The sequence below is a fragment of the Microtus oregoni genome, unplaced genomic scaffold (assembly GCF_018167655.1).
Source record: "Microtus oregoni isolate MIOR12 unplaced genomic scaffold, Mior012 000011F_ref0000422, whole genome shotgun sequence".
Classification (NCBI taxonomy): Eukaryota; Metazoa; Chordata; class Mammalia; order Rodentia; family Cricetidae; genus Microtus; species Microtus oregoni.
The window spans coordinates 51,569,330-51,586,683 of record NW_024543070.1 but is presented as its reverse complement, the minus strand read 5'-3'; the positions used below and the strand labels follow the sequence as shown (position 1 = coordinate 51,586,683).

Here is a 17,354-nt window from a genome sequence, read left to right as displayed (position 1 = left end):
TACACTATTAGTCCCTACAACATTGCCATGTATTGGAGCCAGGCTTTATTTGCAGTTTACAGACGAAGGCTTGAGGGAGGACCCTAGAACTTAAGATGGTAAGTTTCCAGAAGGCTTTAGGACCTGGTCATCATTGACTCTTAGCCCCACTTAATACTTCCCATTCCCTGACACTGACATTGGACATGACTCTGTTATTCAAACCTGGATCATCACAGCCCACAACCCAGTGAAATTCTCAGGCTGCCTTTGTGACAGATAGGAAGGGTACCATTGACCTATCAGGTTTATGCAGATGCTATGCAAAGATCTAGCCTTTGTCCACTTTCTGGCAGCCAGAGTAATGACTCAGAGCTGCTGTCCCCGCTGTAGAGCAAGGAAGGAGTCCCAGGTCCACCCTGTTGGGTTGGGCACAGAGACCAGACTGGTGTACTTGGACCCAAGGTCTAAGGCACAGCTGGGGCCTCTGGTGACGTCACCTGCCTTTCCTCCCACCACCCAGGCCACCAGCCCACAATTAGTCTCTTTTATTCCCAGTGCAGAATCCACCAGCTGTGGTCAGAGAATTAGGCAATAGTTGACTTGATAGTGTTAGCATGTCCACATGACCCTCGGCTGATAGTCTGGCCTTGGATCTCTGTCTTTCCACCTGGAATAAAAGAAAGGGCTATCCTAGAGCTGTGGAAAAGAGATTTCACTTGTAACAATAACAAAACCACCAGCCTCATACCACAACGAAAGCCAGTGTTCACTGAGTCCTAGACACTGCTGCACTCTGTGGCTTCCCTGTCGTTCTTGGCGCCCGCCGAGGCAGAGTCATATGTACATCAGCACGGTTCAGACCAGGTGATTTAGCTTCCCCACCCTAATGGACTCTATAGCCTGGTGCCCGATGTCTAGATATGTCACATGGAGAGAGCCTATCAGGGGTGTGCAGCCCTGCCCAGCGTCCTCAGGAGCACTTCAGAGAGAAAACTCCTCCTGGGTACTGAACCTTGTAGTCACAGCGTAGCTCCAGAGCCGGTCTGTAGATTCTCTCTGTGTAGACCAGACTGTAGTCAGGGATAACTTTGAACTCCAGATCCTCCTGTCCCTGTCTCCTGAATTCTAGGATTGCAGCACTACTGGTTTAGAAATGTTTACGTTTGGTTGTTTGAGATGGTCTCACTACGGAGCCTTGGCTGGCTTGGAACTCCGTTTCTAGACCAGGCTAACCCAGGACTCAGAGCTCTACCTGCCTCTGTTCCCTTCCTCTAATGCCTGGATTAAAAGTGTGTGTCATCACGCCTGGCCTTAGAAATGTTTTTAAATAGATGGATCCTGTTTTTATTTTTGTCTTGTCTACCAAGACTCTCAGAAGCCTCTTTTATGGACTCCTCCTCCTCCTTCCTCTTCCTCTTCCTCTTCTTCAGGGGTGTTTTGAGACAGTGTTTCTCTGTAGCTTTGGAGCCTATCCTGGAACTCACTCTATAGATCAGGCTGGTCTTGAACTCACAGGGATCCACCTACCTCTGCCTCCCAAGTGCTGGAATTAAAGGCTTGCGCCACCACTGCCAGGCTATGAACTACTTTTATCCAGAACCTCAAGACATATTTTGTAGACAAGATTCAATTATAGATCCCCCTTCCCTCATCCAACTATATAGCATACACATCTTTTTGTTTGTTTTTAGAGATAAGGTTTCTCCGTGTCAACCTGGCTATCCTGGAACTCACTATGTAGACCAGGCTAGCCTTGAACTAAGAGATCTGCCTGTTTCTTCCTCCCAAGTTCTGAGATTAAAGGTTGCGTGCCAGCACAAACAGCTGCATATATCTTAATTTGTTTTACATTTGGGGAAGAGGGTTAGGGAATCAAACTTCCCTGTCAAAATGTCCACCTACACTAAGGTCATGACACATCCCCATTGAATGTGAAGCAGACAGGGCTCTGCCTACAGCAACAGGCTACTGACTGGTAGTAAGAAGACAGGAAACTCTGGCTCAGGCTGCGGAGCCCCAGTGAGTGGAGGCAGTGGGAGTCTGTAAAGTCCCCAGGCCCCACTCCAGCAGTACTGTCTTAGCTCTTTACTCTTTTAAACATTTTTATTTTAATATCTTTGGGGCGCACGCATGTGCCACAGTTTATATGTGGAGGTCAGAAGATAACAGGAGTGTGATCTCTTTCTTTTTTTAATTTATCTTATTTTATTGATATTTATTGAGCTCTACATTTTTCTCTGCTCTCCTCCCTGCCTCTCCCCTCCCCTCTTCAATCCTCCCCCAAGGTCCCCATGCTCCTAATTTACTTAGGAGATTTTGTCTTTTTCTACTTTCTACTTCCCATGTAGATTATATCTATGTAAGTCTCTCTTAGTGTGGTACCTTCTTCATGTGCCTCTAGGGATCAGATTCAGGTTGTCAGGCTTGGTGGCAGGCTCCTTTATCTGCTGAGCCCTCCCTGCCTATGGGAGATACCACTGAAGAATCTTAGTGCCAGGTGGTGGTGGCGCATGCCTTTAATCCCAGCACTCAGGAGGCAGAGACAGGCGGATCTCTGTAAATTCAAGGCCAGCCTAGTCTACTGAGCAAGTTCTAGGACAGCCAGGACTACACAAAGAACCCCTGACTCAAAAAAACAAAAAACAAAACAAAACAAAAAAAAAAAAAACAAACGACAACAGCAACAACAAAAGCATCCTATAAAGCAGGCAGGGTAATTTCTCTCCTGGTTTCATGTAGGCTGGGCTAAGGTCACCAGGAGGAGGAGTTCTCCCAGAGGATTAGCAGTCAAATTCTGGCCTCTTAACCCTTCCCTTGCATCTGGTGGGGTGTTGGAAGGACAGAGGACGTCTAACCTCTAAGGGGAATATAATCAGAGCAGGAATGAAATCAACAAAAGCAAAGAAAAAAGTCAATGCTTTGGGTTAGGTTAAGAACCCTATAGTGGATGACTTGGGACATGGCTGCCTCCAGGGCTAACACAAAGTCACGAATACATTGTTTCTATTTCCTTTCTGTTTGTTTGTTCTCTGTCTCCAGAGCAATGGGATTAAAGGCTTTTGCCACCATGCCTGTGTTTTTGTTTCTTAGCTCTGCTTTCCTTAGTCTTGGGTTATTCTCTTTTACTTGCTCTGCTGACATTAAAACAGCTGTATGGTGTCCTAGTCACTTTCTTACAGTCCAGACTCCAAACATGGGGGTGTGGGGCGCTATCCTTTCCACCATGCCAAACAAAGTCTTTTGTTTGAGACCAATCATTAGGGTTTTTTGTTTGTTTGTTTTGAGACAGGATTTCTCAGTAGCTTTGGAGCCTGTCCTGGAACTATCTTTTTTTTTTTTTTGGTTTTTCGAGACAGGGTTTCTCTGTGATTTTGGAGCCTGTCCTGGAACTAGCTCTTGTAGACCAGGCTGGCCTGGCCTCGAACTCACAGCGATCCGCCTGCCTCTGCCTCCCGAGTGCTGGGATTAAAGGCGTGCGCCACCACCGCCCGGCTTGGAACTATCTTTTGTAGACCAGGCTAGCCTGGAACTCACAGAGATCCATCTGCCTCTGCCTCCCAAGTGCTGGGGTTAAAGGCGTGCGCCACCACCGCCCGGCTTCTCATTGATTCTTATAAGCGAACCTGTCCATTTGCTGTGGTTCTAAGTCTGATTGCCTAGACCTTAGCCACATGCCCAGCATGGAATGGAGGAGTGTGTTTCCTACAGGAAACTAGAGGACTATTACCTGGGCAAGGGCTCTTGGGCTCTTTGGACATTGGTAGCCATGACTGGGAGATGAGGATGCTTCATGGGCAGGGAGAAGCATAGAGGAGGATGCCCAAGGGGAGTAATCAGGAGAGATAGGGTAGCACTTTCTGTCCTGTGACTCAGGGGGCTCCCCACAGCCACTAGCAGTCAAGGGAAGCAGGCATGGCTTCAGGCTCCCTCTGGGGATGGACACCACAAACATGGTCCTTAATTCTTTTTTTTTTTTTTTTTTTTTGTTAATTTGTTTTGTTTTGGTTTTGTTTTTCAAGGCAGGGTTTCTCTGTCTAGGAGCTATGACTGTCCTGGAACTTTCTTTGTAGACCAGGCTGGCCACAAAGTCACTGAATTCTCCTGCCTCCCAACTGCTGGGATTAAAGGCACGACCACCATGCCCAGCCATGGCCCTTAATTCTTGTGGCATCCAGCATCTATGAGACACAATGTAAAGCACACAGTAGGTGCTCAATAAATGCAGATTCTAGCTTCTCCCCAGAGACATGAGGACAGCCTTCACCAGGACTTTAAAGAACCATGAGCCTTTGGTGTATCTGGTGCTCTCTGAAGCGTGGCACTCACAGACTGGACTCTCAAAGCGGACACAGCAGGATCCAGAGGGAGCAGAGCTTCCCCAGGCTGCTCAGCTAGGAAGAGGTACGCAGGCTGGGGATCTGGGATGCAGGCCTCTTTCTGTTGCGCAGTAGGATGAAATGAACTTGGGGACCTGTTCCACTATCAGAGGCCACCATTGTGAGTGGGTGGAGCCCCTGGATAATGTCCTTCAATTTTCTTTTCTTTGTTTTTGTTTCTTTGAGATGATATGTTACTATATTTGGTCTGGAACTTGTTATGTAGACCAGCCTGGCCTAGTACTCAGAGGGATCTACCTGCCTCGGTCTTCTAAGTACTGGGATTAAGAGCATAGGCCACTACACCCGGTGTTGGCCCTGCCCTATGAGGGCCTTCTTAGCAGGGACAGATACCAGGCTGGAAGAGCCTCATTCAAGCCGCAGGGTGCCTCCTCATGCCAGCCTCAGGGGTTGGCCTGGAGGCTCAGTGCTTGATAGTTGAATCATTACAAGTTCCCTCACCCCCCCCCCCCCATCTCCCCACCTACCTTCTCCACAGGTTCCATCCACTGAAGATCAGCCAGGAGAGAACAGGAGGTCCTGGTGGCCCTTTGGCTATCCCCATCCCCATCTCCAGCTTGCAGCAGGACCCTGGACTGGGCACCTGCCTGTTCCCCTTCTCTAGCAGTTGGCTTGCCTGTCCCTCCAGTACTGCAGTCCTGGGGCCTTGCCTGCTCCAGCTGTAGCCAGTGCCTTCTGAGGAGGTGTGGTCTCTGCATGGTTAATAATTGTTCAGAGGAGGTGGAGATGGTGCCAAAGTCTGCAGCTGTGTGGCTGCTGGCTCCAGACGGTGCCCACCTGTGACTGGTGCACATCACTGCCTGTGTGCCCCTTCCAGGGCACAGGTAGGGGCCATCCAGCTCAGCTGCTTCGGGGACTCATAGCCAGGGGTAAGCTGGGGTCCTTGGGATTGAGGCAAGCCTTGGATGCTTCAGAATCATTCGCTGGCCATCTGGCACAGGGCAGAGGGTGGGGGAACACCAGCGGGCAGAGCTAACTGTGGCGCTAGCCACTTTACTGGGTTGGGCAGAAATGGGCTTGAATCAGTGAGCTCACCTGCGCAGCCTGTTTCTTCTAGTGTGTAAGGCTGAGATCTCCTCTTCAGGCCGTGGCAGCCCCCGGTTCTGCCTTCCCAAGTAACTGGGGGTATTTGGAGCAGCCAAAGGGATCCTTCAAGACAGAGGGGAAGGATCCCCCTAGGAAGGGAATTAGCCACCTCATCTGCTATCTAGAAGGAGGGAGGAAGGGGCTGAGTCTGGTTCTGGACCTGAGTGGGAGAGCCGGCCTCCGTTCTGCTGGGCTAGATCTTCTCTCAGTTCCATTCATTCTCTGAGTGGGCTGCTGACTGCTTTTGGGCCTCAGTTTCTGCATCTGTAGAGTGGGCGTGGTACTACTAGTAGCCCCTGAAGGGCTCATGAAGCAGGCAGGGCAGCAGTATAGAGGCTGTCCCTCACAGATTCAGGCATCGAGTGCTGGGTCACCTCTGGGAGTACTGACCATACTATCCCCAACCGTAGCTGGTTAACAGGGTAGAGACCCAGCCACACCAGCCCTTGTTCAGACAGGACTTACCTGCTGGCTGACTTGAGGCAGAATTTCGGAGAACACTGATGTTCTGATCAGCATAGGCCATAGCCTGACCCTCACCTTGTTCCTTAGCAGGGGAACCAAAGCTGAGGGAGAGGGAGGCTTGCCTGGTGCTGGACAGTGTATGAAATGCTGGATTCAGACCTGGGACCTGATCCATTCCTGTCTTCCAGAAGAAGCAGCTGGGGGGCGGGGGCGGGTGCTACAGAAAGCCTGTATCCCCGGGGAATGGAAGTTAGAATATCCTTGGGTCCCTATCTTTGCAGCTGGGCCACTTGCCTGGGCTGGTGGGATCAGGAGTGACCCTTGTGGGGTCATCAGAGGGGCACCTGGGTCCAACCTTGCCTGCAGCTGGGATTTAACCCTCTTTCCTTTGTTCTTGGCTGTCCCTCTGAACTGGCATTTCTTTTTAGGGTTGTGAACAATAACTAAACAATAGCTGTTTCCTGGGGAGCAGCTGTGGGAAGGAGTGAGAGAAAGCGGAAGTGAAAGGGCTTAGGGAGCTGTGCTGGGGATGAGGAGGAGTCGGGCAGCTGTAGGGTAGGGAAACATGGCTGGGCTTTTAGCAGGGGAGGGGGTCTGTTCTCCTGTAGTCCTCCCAGAAGTCCTCGGTAGGTATGAGGTTCTCACTCCCACTGGATCGAATTCTAGAGCATTTGGTTTCCTGGAGTCTTGTGAGGTGTGGCCAAAGCGCCCTCTGAGCAGCCCGTGCCGGGTCAGGCCTGGCTCTGAGGGTCATAGGGTGACTGGGAGCCCCTAATGCTCCTGACCTTTTCTCAGACACTTTACAGTATGGATAGTTGTATATTTTTAACTGACACAAATTAATTGAATAGATTGATGAAGTACAGCTTAGCATTTCTACATCCATATTAATTCATAATAATTAGATCAGGGTACTTGGCCCACTTCTCACCCTAGACAGGTCTCACATCTTCATGATGGCAGTGAGCAAGCTTCCCCACTGGCTCCTTTGAAGTGTTTGTACCGTAGAGCTACCCTGCTGTGGTAGAGAGCCTCCTACTCAGCCCCAAGTGAGTGGGACGGAGTTTGGGAGCAAGGACCTGGGATTTCTGGGGTCTAGATTGAGAACAAGGACCTGGGATTTCTGGGGTCTAGATGGGAGCAAGAACCTGGCATTTCTGGGGTCTAGATCTGTTCTTTCTTCCTCTCCCTATCTCCATCATCCCCATCTTCTTCTCCCTCCCTGATTTTCTCTTTTACAGTTTTGTTCTTTGTAGCTCAGGCTAGCGTAGAACTGGAGAGCCTCCCACCTCCTGAGTAACGGGATACTGGCTGTGTTCCAGGCCCAGCCTCCCATCTAGAGAAGCAGACTGTATCAGGTGCATAGTGACATCAAAGGGGTCTCACTTCACACCCAAGTCTGATGTGTGGTTTTCCACAAGAGAAAAGGAGGGAGATTTCCCTAGTCCCAGTCTGCAGGCACCTCCCCTCCCCTCCCTTTCTTCTCCCTTCTGTCCTGGAACAAATGTCCGCTGACTGGGGCCCAGAGGCTCCATTTGTGACCTGAGCCTTGAAGGGTAGACGGAACTTGCACAGTGGTGAGGGACACCAGAGGGCCTTTGGGGGCAGAGGAGACACATGCAAATCTAGAGTGAGCATGCAGGGTGTGGACTGTGGACAGGACACCATAAGCCACCTGTGGAAGAGACCCAGGTCCTCTAAGGACTTGGCTTGCCAAGGGTAGGAAGCGTGTCCCATAGCCAGTATGAGCCTTGGACAGGCGGGTCTTGGGAGTGACTATGTCCATCGAGGTGACGCAGGTCATCTGGTACTTGGTACTGATCTCATGACACATCTTTCTTAAGTGACAGAATCCAGGAGAGGATGCTGCAAACTGCAGAACTTTGGCCTCATTATGATCAATGACTATGGCTGTGAAAAGTCATAGTGACAAAGATAGGGATGAGACCATGAGACCTAGGGTCAACTCAGGCAGTGTGGGGAGCAGGACCCAAAGGAGCTCTGGGCATGGCCTCTGACTGCTATGGATTGCTGGGCAGGAGACCCAGTTTCCCTAGAGGTTTAAGATTTCCAAGGGGCAAATAGGTGTGTCTGAGCCAGCACTCCCTCCCAGGAGCTAGTGACCAGGCAGGGGAGATGTCATGCAAGTGTGCAGACGTGGGTCCCTACCATCCGAGTTACACTATGGGAACGGGATGGGAGGAGGGGGGAGCAACTTGGATGAACAGTGAACAGGAGTGGGGCTGTGAGTGGACTTTGGTGGCCATGGAGAAGGAAGGAAGGTTCCAGCTTGGTTTCTTTTCATCAGCTTCACCTCTCTGGGGCTACTGCAGAGCCTAGGGGAAAATGTGGTACATCAGAACAGGAGGGGGGAGGAGGAAGAAGAAAGAAGAGGAAGGAGGAAGAGGGGACACTCGAAGCCCTGAAAAGGGAGCACGAAAATTTGTCCCCTGCTGAGCTTGGAACCCCGGGCCCTGTGCATGCCACTAATGTGTGGCTCCAGACCTTTTAAACTTTGTCTTGAGGTGCAGTCCTCCCGTGTTTCCAGGCTAACTTGGACTCTCAACCCTCGTGCCTCGCCCTTCAAGTAGCTGGAGTTATGGGCACACACTCCTTACCCCACTGGATTGGGTCCTAGTATGGATGGTAGTGGGTTCCTTCCAAACTTCTTTGCTAAGGACAAGATAGCGGGTGCAAAGGGCCAGCCCAGCACTGCCCTTCACCGCCAACTCCCTTCCCTGTGCTGAGCTGGGTGGAGAAACTTCCTTCTTGGGAGATTGGCTGAGATGACCTTTGTGGCCGGGATGAACTGCGCATGCCTGCATTGGCGACTGATCAGCCTGTGGCTGTTTCTTTACTCCCAGTAGAAGGAAAGGAACTGAAGAAAAGACAGAGGAGTTAGGCTCAAGGTGATGATAGCCCCATGGAGATGTCAGGTCTTCATGTGCCCAGCCAGCAAGAAAGCTCCAGGACCTTCTTCACAGGGCACATACCTCACCCCCTGCTGCCCGCCATTCCCATCCACCTGCCACCATCACCACCTCCATGATCACACCACCACCTCCATCCGTTCCACCTAGACCCCACTCCCATCCACTCACTGCCATCTCCACCCCGCACCATCGCCCCAAACCCAGACCTCGCCTTCATTTGTAGCAAGCCTTGCCCCTGCCCTGGTTGCTATGCTCTGGTCTCTACATTCAATCTCAGAGCATGGGGGATGGAGTCCTGGAGCAAGCGCAAGCTCCATGGTGACTTCAGTGAGAGTGCAAAGGCGAGGTGAGGGTGCAAGCTCCGGCACAAAAGGAAGGCACCCAAATCTGTGGAGCACCTGAGAGCTGCGGGCATGTGAGCTGGCATCACACCAGCCCCAGAGCAGAGCCGGGCAGAGCACAGGCTCACTGGAGAGCAGCGCAGCGAGTCACCCACCAGGGCTGACTTCCACTCCCACCTTCACTGGTCTTTTTTATTTATTTATTTATTTAGTTTGTTTGTTTTTCGAGACAGGGTTTCTCTGTAGCTTTTCCTGTCCTGGAACTAGCTCTTGTAGTCCAGGCTGGCCTCGAACTCACAGAGATCCGCCTGCCTCTGCCTCCCGAGTGCTGGGATTAAAGGCGTGCGCCACCACCGCCCGGCCCTTCACTGGTCTTGTTTGCTTGGTTTCCTTAGCATTACAAGCCCATGCTTTCCCTCTGCCAGAGGTGCACCCCTCCCTCCCACAGGATGTGGGAGCCCCTAGTCTTCAGGGTGCACTGATGACCAGCTACCTCCCCACTTGTGGCCAGCACCCTGTTTCCTGACTCTGACTGACTCCTCTACTTGATTCTGGAGAGGTAAAAATCTGGGCTCAGTCTAAGACTGTGTGACCAATGATTTTCGTGGGTATAGACAGAATTCTAGGTTGGAAATCACTTGTTTTCAGCATTTTGCAGAAATAGTGTTCTGGCCACTCACTACTGTATAATAAATCATTCCAGAGCACAGGGCTTTAAACAACAATCTATTATTATTAATGTTCATGATTCTGTAGGAGTTTAGATTAGGTATAGCAAGGATTCAGCTCTGCTCATGGTATTTGGGGCTTCATCTAGGAGTTTGTGTGTCATAATGGGATTGAGTGCACCTCTTGCTCACAGCTTGGCAGCCTCAGGGGCTCATGACTCCAGCACTATTGAACTGGGGCTGGGTAATTCTCTGTGGGAGCAGGCCTGTGCGGTAAAGTCTCGACATCCTAAATGCCAGAAGCGAGCCCCAAATTTTGAGATATTTCTTTCTTGGATGTTGGTCCTCACAGAGCCTCTTGTATCTCTGTTGGGGTACCCATTATTATTATTTTCCTGGGTCTCTTGCATTTTCTGTGTCTTCAGAGTTGGTGGTCCATGCTCTTGTTGGCTTGAGTTTGCAGTTCTGTGTGTGACTGTGGAGTCTGGGGGACAGGGAAGCTGTGTTTTATTGTGCTTGACTGCTTCTCTACCACTGTGACTATGGCTGAATCTAGGTAACCCTGGTTGTGGGTGACACCTGTCACCTGGAGGCCACACTATGAGGTGATCCTATGGAGACCCTCTTGTATGCGTTTTAGAATCTAGTGTTTGTTTTATTTTTTTTTTCATTTTAGGTAGGCCATTTAAAATTTTACATTATTATTTTGTTTGCTGTGCTGGAGCAAACCCAGGGCCTCATACGAGTTAGGCAAGCTCTGTCACTGAGCTGACGCATGTCCCCACCATGTTCTCAGCTGTCAGTTTCTGGTTGTTGGTGGAAATGTCACTTCATCATTGTTAAAGGTGCAATCTTTCCTGTCACACCTCTGCACTATGGGTCCCCCTCCTCTGTAGTGTCCCCAGGTCCAGCTTGTCTGATCAACCTCAGTGGAAGTGGACCACATTCCCTGGGGCAGAGGCTGGCGCAGGCAGTGGAGTCTGGAAGTCCAATTGCCTCTCTCAAAATGTCCCTTCTCTCAGACCACTCCGTGCCTCTGTTTTCAGGGAACTCTGGAACTTTCAGCCTTGCTGGGGTTCGAGTCTTCTTTCTGGGGTGCACTCCACTCCAACCCCTACTCTGTTTCAAGTGTCACCGGCTTGATAAGGTGACATGATGCCAACAGCTTGCTAGCTTCCAGTATTCCTGCTGCCATTGCAGTGGGGTTCCAGGGTGGCAGAGGAGTGGCCACCCAAAGCAGGGCCATCCCACGAAGCAGAAGGCTCTTCCACTCTTCACACAGGCCTCCCTGATCCCTCAGGTCTCTGCCCACTCTTCACCTGCTTGGGGCTCTCCCCTTCCTATTCTGGCTATCTATGGCTGCAAGACTCACTGCCACAGAGATTACTAGCAAAGAGCAATATCAAGACCATGTGTTATGAAACATGCTTGTAATCCCAGCACTTGGGAGGCTGAGACTGGAAGATCCCAGCCTGGGAAGCATGGTGAGACTCCCATGAAACATACATACACATAAACACACACACACACACATACACACACACACACACACACACACACACACACACCCAGAACTTGGGAGGTTAGAGGAGGTGGATCTCTATAAGTTTGAGACCATTATAGTCTACATAGAGAGTTCCAGGAGCCAGAGCTGCGTAGAGACTCTGTCTCAACAGCAACAACAAAACCCCAAAACCCAAAACAAACAAATAAAAAACCCTCACATCTAAAAACAACCTTCAATCCCAGCACTTCGGAGGCAGGGCAGGTAGATCTGAGTTCAAGGCTAGCCTGGTCTACAGAGAGAGTTTCAAGCCCGCCAGAACTCCAGAGACAGAGGCTATCAAAACAAAGCACAACTAATGACAAAATCCCAACCATATCATCCTGCTTAGCAAACTTGAGTCTGGGCAGGGCTCTGCGTGGGTTTGCATCCCCAGGCATAATAGGCCTGTTTCAATATGGTTTCCTTGTGCTTCTGGTTACTGAGTGTTGACTATCAAACAAGCCGTGCCTTCTCTGTGCCCCCAGGAGTGCCATTGGAGGCTTGCTCCCCTCTCTCACAGACTGCTCAGAGCTGTCTCAGGCTCCCTTCCAGCACAGCTGCTCATTCCTGGCTCGAAAGACAAGAAGGGGAGTCTGCCAGTCTCGCAGCCTTAGCAGAAGGCATCACTGGCGCCATGTTCTGATGATCTCACTCTTGTCTGGTGTTGTCATTGTTCTCATGGGATGTGTCTGAGTCAGGGTTACTGCTGCCGTGATGAAACACCATGACCAAAATCAAGTTGGGAGGAAAGGTTTTTATGCTATTTGGCTTATGCTTCCAAATCATTGTTCATCATTGAAGGAAGTCAGGACAGGAACTCAACGGCAGGAGTGCAGCTTAATGGCTTGCTTATCATGGCTTGCTCAGCCTGTTTTTTATAGAACCCAAGGTCACCAGTTTAGGGATAACACCACTCACAATGGGCTGGGCCCTCCCCTATCAATCACTAATTAAGAAAATAAGAAAATGCCCTACAGTCCAATCTCCCCCCACCCCCAGACAGGGTTTCTCTGTAGCTGTCCTGGAACTAGCTCTTGTAGACCAGACTGGCCTCGAACTCACATAGGTCCCCTACAGGTCAATCTTATGGAAACACTTTCTCAGGGGAGGTTCTCTTCTCTCAGATGACTTTAGCCGGTGTCAGGTTGACATAAAAGTATGCAGCACAGGATGTTAACAGCTCAATAAAGAGGTGACTGAGTGATGACGCAGACAGCAAGAATGTTGAAAGCAAATGTGGTCACTCACTGTTCCAAAAAGGAGGAGCTTGCCGTAGTGCCCAGGTGGGCCAGAAAGCAGGGGGCGGGAGGAAGGCCTGGCAGAGTGCAGCCAGTCAGGACTGGGTGTGCCGGTGACCTCTGGGCACTCTGGGATGTACGGATAACCACGTAGCTGCTTGTTACATGGCCCTGGATTTGGTGTGAGTGTGAGACAGTGACGGGTGCTTGGGGCTCTGGCTCTGAATTCTTCGGTTTGTACGGGAAGGCGTGCCTGAAGGCCTTGTTTGCTGTCTCCGGAGTTAGCTCCAGTCTCTTCCAGCCGGTCACACCCCAAACACGTCAGAACATCATAAACTCCAGAAAAGCACGCCCGATTCAGCCAGTACACAGGAGACAGAGGCAGGAGGATTGCTCCAAGTTCACAGCCAGGCTGCTCTACAGACCAAGTTCCAGGCCAGCCAGGGTGATAGGGAAGCAGATACAGTTTCCATTCCTTGCAGAGAGAAATGCCAAAAAAAAAAAATGAGTAAAACTGCTTGTCTGTCATATCACCTAAAGTAATTTCTCTTTCTTTTGCTCCTGACCTGCCCCCCATGCTGTCTTCCTTCATGGTGGGTGATGAGCAGACGTCTGGGCAGCCCTCAGCCGAGCAAGGCCAGCCCCTGCCTGCCTGTTCGCTGTGTACTGCCAGGGCTGTAATAGGTCTGGCAGCTGGTGGCTGTAGATGGCAGCCAGTACCTGTTGAGGGAGTAAGTAGGGACACTGCTCATGTCGCAGGCACTCAGAACATGTCAGCAGGCATTTAAAATGCCAGGACCCAGCCCCCGACACCACTTCTCCACACTTCGGTGTCTTCTGTCAGTTTGGGGGAAACTGTGTGTCTTAGTCAGTGTTCTATTGCTGTGAAGAGATGCCATGACCATGGCAAATCTTATAAAGGAAAACATTTAATTGGGGGCTCGCTCACAGTTTCAGAAGTTTAGTTCATTGTCATCATGGTGGGGAGCAGGGTGGCACTCAGGCAGACGAGGTGCTGGAGAATTCTACATCCTGATCCACAGTCGGCAGAAAAAGAAAGACACTGGGCCTGCTTGGACTTCTGTAACCCTGAAGCTGACTCCCAATGACACACTTCCTCCAGCAAGGCTACACCTACTCCTAATCTTTATAATCCTTTTAAATAGTTCCACTCTTTGGTGACTAAACGTTCAAAGAGCTGAGCCTATGGAGGTTATCATTATTATTGTTATTATTATTATTTTTTGTTTAATTTTGTTTTTGAGACAGGGTTTCTCTGTGTAGTCCTGGATGTCCTGGGAACTCACTTTGTAGACCAGGCTGGCCTTGAACTCACAGAAATCTGCCTGTCTCTGCCTCCTGGGTGCTGGGATTAAAGGCCTGTGCCACCACCACCTGGCTATGGGGGGTATTCTTATGCAAACCACCACACTGAGGCAAGATGGATCTGAGTCAAAATAGAAGGCTTGTGCTGGGCTTCAGAACTGGTGGACAACAAAGAGGTGGCGACCAGACTTGACTGTTGAGTGGACACCAAGTGCCATGGCAGAGTTTGGGGAAGAAAGGGACCAGGAGTGGTGATATCAATCGTGAAGGGGCAAGAGATGAGTTCCTTTCATAATAATAATCATTATCATTTATTCTGTGCTTACTGGGAGCTGGCCCTGCAGTGTAGAGGCCATTGAACCTTCTCCCCCAAGGGAACCAGGGCCAGAGGGGCTGTACTCAGGTCCTGGGGTGCACTGACAACCCTGCTGAGTTTCTAGTGTTCCCTGTTAGCCTTAGGGAGCTTGGGATTGGTGGGCTCATTCACTTATGTCAGCACAGATGGGAGGAGGAGTCAGTTCCTTCTGAAAGCACTGAGGTGTGGGGACAGAAAGTGACCCTTGAGGCCAGCAGGCGAGTGACTGGGAAAGCAGAAGCTTCGTATGCAGGGGATGGAGCAGCATGCAGCAGCGTTGGCGATGTCTCTGGAGAGGGATGGTAGGCCAGCATGGCTTGTGGGAATGTTAGTCATGAACCTGAAGAGGTTACTGAAGTCTTGGACGCTGTTATGGAATTTGTACTCTGGTAACCAGGAGCCGCCACGGGGTATGGTGAGATTGCTTGAGAGCAGGGAGGAGGTTTGAGTTGGAGGGAATCAAAGGAGGCCAATGACACTGAGTACGGGAGGGGAAGGTGGCCTATATGACACAGTGGAGTGGAATGGAGGAGGAACAAATTGGATGTGACCGTTCTAGAGCCGAGATATGAAGGGGTGTTTCCCCCAGTGTGTGATAGAGACATCAGCTATGTGATTCATGGCCAAGTTGGCCTTTCTTTCCCCTGCCTCCTCCTCTCTCTACCCACCTGGCCCTCTGAACCCTTGATCCTGAACGGTGCCATTGTGTGTGAGTCAGGGGAGGTAGAGTTGAGACTTCAGAGTGAAAAAGACCTGCGTTCAAAGCAAGTCTTGTCAGTGTCCTGTGTGGCCTGAAGCATGCCACTGACTTAGCTCGGTGCTTAGCAGCTACCCTGTGCTTACAGAAACAAGGCCACCACACACCCAAGGCACTTAGTACTGTGCCGGGCACTCAGTGGGTGCTGAATTCTGGGGTGAAGTGTATGTTCAGAGTGAAGGCCGTTGATAGCTCAGGGTTGGACCTAGGCGAGCAGACTTTACCAGGAGGGCGGGCTGTGCCCAGGCACCTTTCCTTGACACATTTTTTTCTTAGGTCCCTCCAAGATGGCCTGGCTGTGGCCACTCTGTGTCCTGTTTCCTGCCTTCATGCTGTCTGGTGAGTGCCTCCCTCCCCTACGAGAGCAGTATCAAAAATTGGGGACCCCAGCAGCACCTTGTGGGGGCCAGCCCTCACTAGTAAGTGCCCAGCTTGAATGGCCCATCCTAGATAGGCCCTGGGAGGGCTATAGAGGAGTCTTGTTCTATGTGGGTGGGCTGGGCTGAAGGCTGGCGGTAAGGGTAAGGGTGGACATGCAGAGGACCAGCTGGTGGTGCGGTGCAGGTGTACAGACGTCCCCTGCTGTGTGTCCCTACAGTGACAGCCAACACGCCACCACGGTTCGCGAGCAATATGACATCAGTTTTGCTATCAGAGGACTTACCAGTGGGTGAGTAATGGTCCCTGTGCTGGGACTGAGGCTCCCCACCCACGTCTGATCACATGGACAGTCAGCCCTCTGCACCTGAAGTTTCACATTGCAGCTTTGGCCCCCACAGGCTAAAATAGTTGTAGCTTTTGTTCTTGTCCTTACTTTATAACCCAACCCCTGCCACCATATCCGGTGTTATCTAGAGGCGATTGAAATCAGGGAGACAGGCTTGGGTTCGACACAAATGCTCCATCACTTACATGAGGGACCTGAGTACCCACCAATCTGGGCCTCTGAGGAGGGTTCTAGCCCATCTGTGATTGGTTGACTCCGAGGCTATGGAGGACAGAGGCGCTCAGACAAGATTCCCACCCACTGGCTTGCCTCCCATGTTTTCCTTAGGCAGCAGAACCATCTCTCAACATCTCTGCATCTCCTAACCAGAGAGTGTCTCTCTTCTCATGGAGATGGTCATTAAACACAATTCTTTGCTTTCCTTAGGAAGAAAATTCAAAAGCAGTCATTTAATGTGCAGTGTTCCTTCCACAGAACACTACACAGTATTTCTGGTCTCACTAAAGCCCAGTGCCCAGAGGCAGGAAGGGAGGCTGGATGGTGATTGGGGGTGGGATCAGAATCCCAGATTCAAGTTGCACCTGCATCTCTGCCCGGTGGGCAGCTGGACCAGACCACCTTAACAGAGGTGGCCATGGACCTGGGGCAGCCGTGTTCATTTGCAGGTGACGTGGTCTTCTGGTTGGTGGCTACTGACAGTGATAATGATCCGCTGACCTATGGGATCAGTGGCCCCTATGCCTATTTCTTCTCTGTCAACTCAAGCACTGGGGAAGTGAAGCTGGCCAGCCCTTTGGACTTCGAGGTAAAGAGTGGTGGGTGGGGAAAGCCTGGAGAGAGGGAGTGGGCAGGGCGGTCCTTAGAGCCAGAGTCCTGGGAGCACGGCTGGGATCTCACACTGACAGCAGCCTCTTCTCCTTGCTGCTCCAGACTCTCCGTTCCTTCCAGATCACCATCTCCGTAAATGACAATCACAACACTGCAGTGAGTTGAAAGGAGAGAGGGGAGGGGGTGGTCGGAGGGTGGGACAAACAAGGTCTCAAGTGTCCACTTCTGATCATGTGTCTGTTTCAGGCAAGCAGAGAGTACCCCAGCTGATAATACTTCAGTGTTGATTACTTTCAAAATTGTGTGTTCACCTTGTCAATTTATAAAATTACAGTGTGGGTTTATATTAATATAAGTAGTGATTTAAAATGTTTTGTTTTTATTCTATGTGTGTGAATGCTTTGTTTGAGTATAAGCCTGTCACCGTGTGCATGCCTGCTGCCTGCAGAGGTCAGAAGAGGGAATTGGGTCCTCGGGGACCAGAGAACCAGGGTGCTGGGTACTGACCCTGGTCCTCTAGAGGAGCAACAGTGGTCTTAACCTCTGAGTTATCCCTCTAGGCTACGTGTCTATTGTCTTTCCAAATCTCTATATACCCCTTTTTTCTTTCTTTCTCTGAATGGCACCCCCAGCCCTCCTCTTCCTCCCCCTTCTTCTTCTTCTTGTTAAAGTCAGGCGTAGTGGTGCATATCTGTACTCTTAGTG

At 50.8% G+C, this 17,354-nt stretch overlaps 1 protein-coding gene across 2 annotated transcripts in view; it reads left to right on the top strand.

Moving 5' to 3' along the window:
- Positions 1 to 5,116: 5,116 nt before the first annotated feature.
- Positions 5,117 to 17,354, top strand: part of Cdhr2 (cadherin related family member 2) — a 35,571-nt gene continuing 23,333 nt past the window's right edge. For both annotated transcript variants that reach the window (XM_041659952.1, XM_041659950.1), the window contains exons 1-5: positions 5,117 to 5,248; positions 15,371 to 15,433; positions 15,693 to 15,764; positions 16,487 to 16,626; positions 16,752 to 16,805. In XM_041659952.1, coding sequence (XP_041515886.1) covers positions 15,382 to 15,433; positions 15,693 to 15,764; positions 16,487 to 16,626; positions 16,752 to 16,805 — 318 coding nt within the window. In that variant the 5' untranslated portion in view covers positions 5,117 to 5,248; positions 15,371 to 15,381. The remainder of the gene's footprint in view (positions 5,249 to 15,370; positions 15,434 to 15,692; positions 15,765 to 16,486; positions 16,627 to 16,751; positions 16,806 to 17,354) is intronic.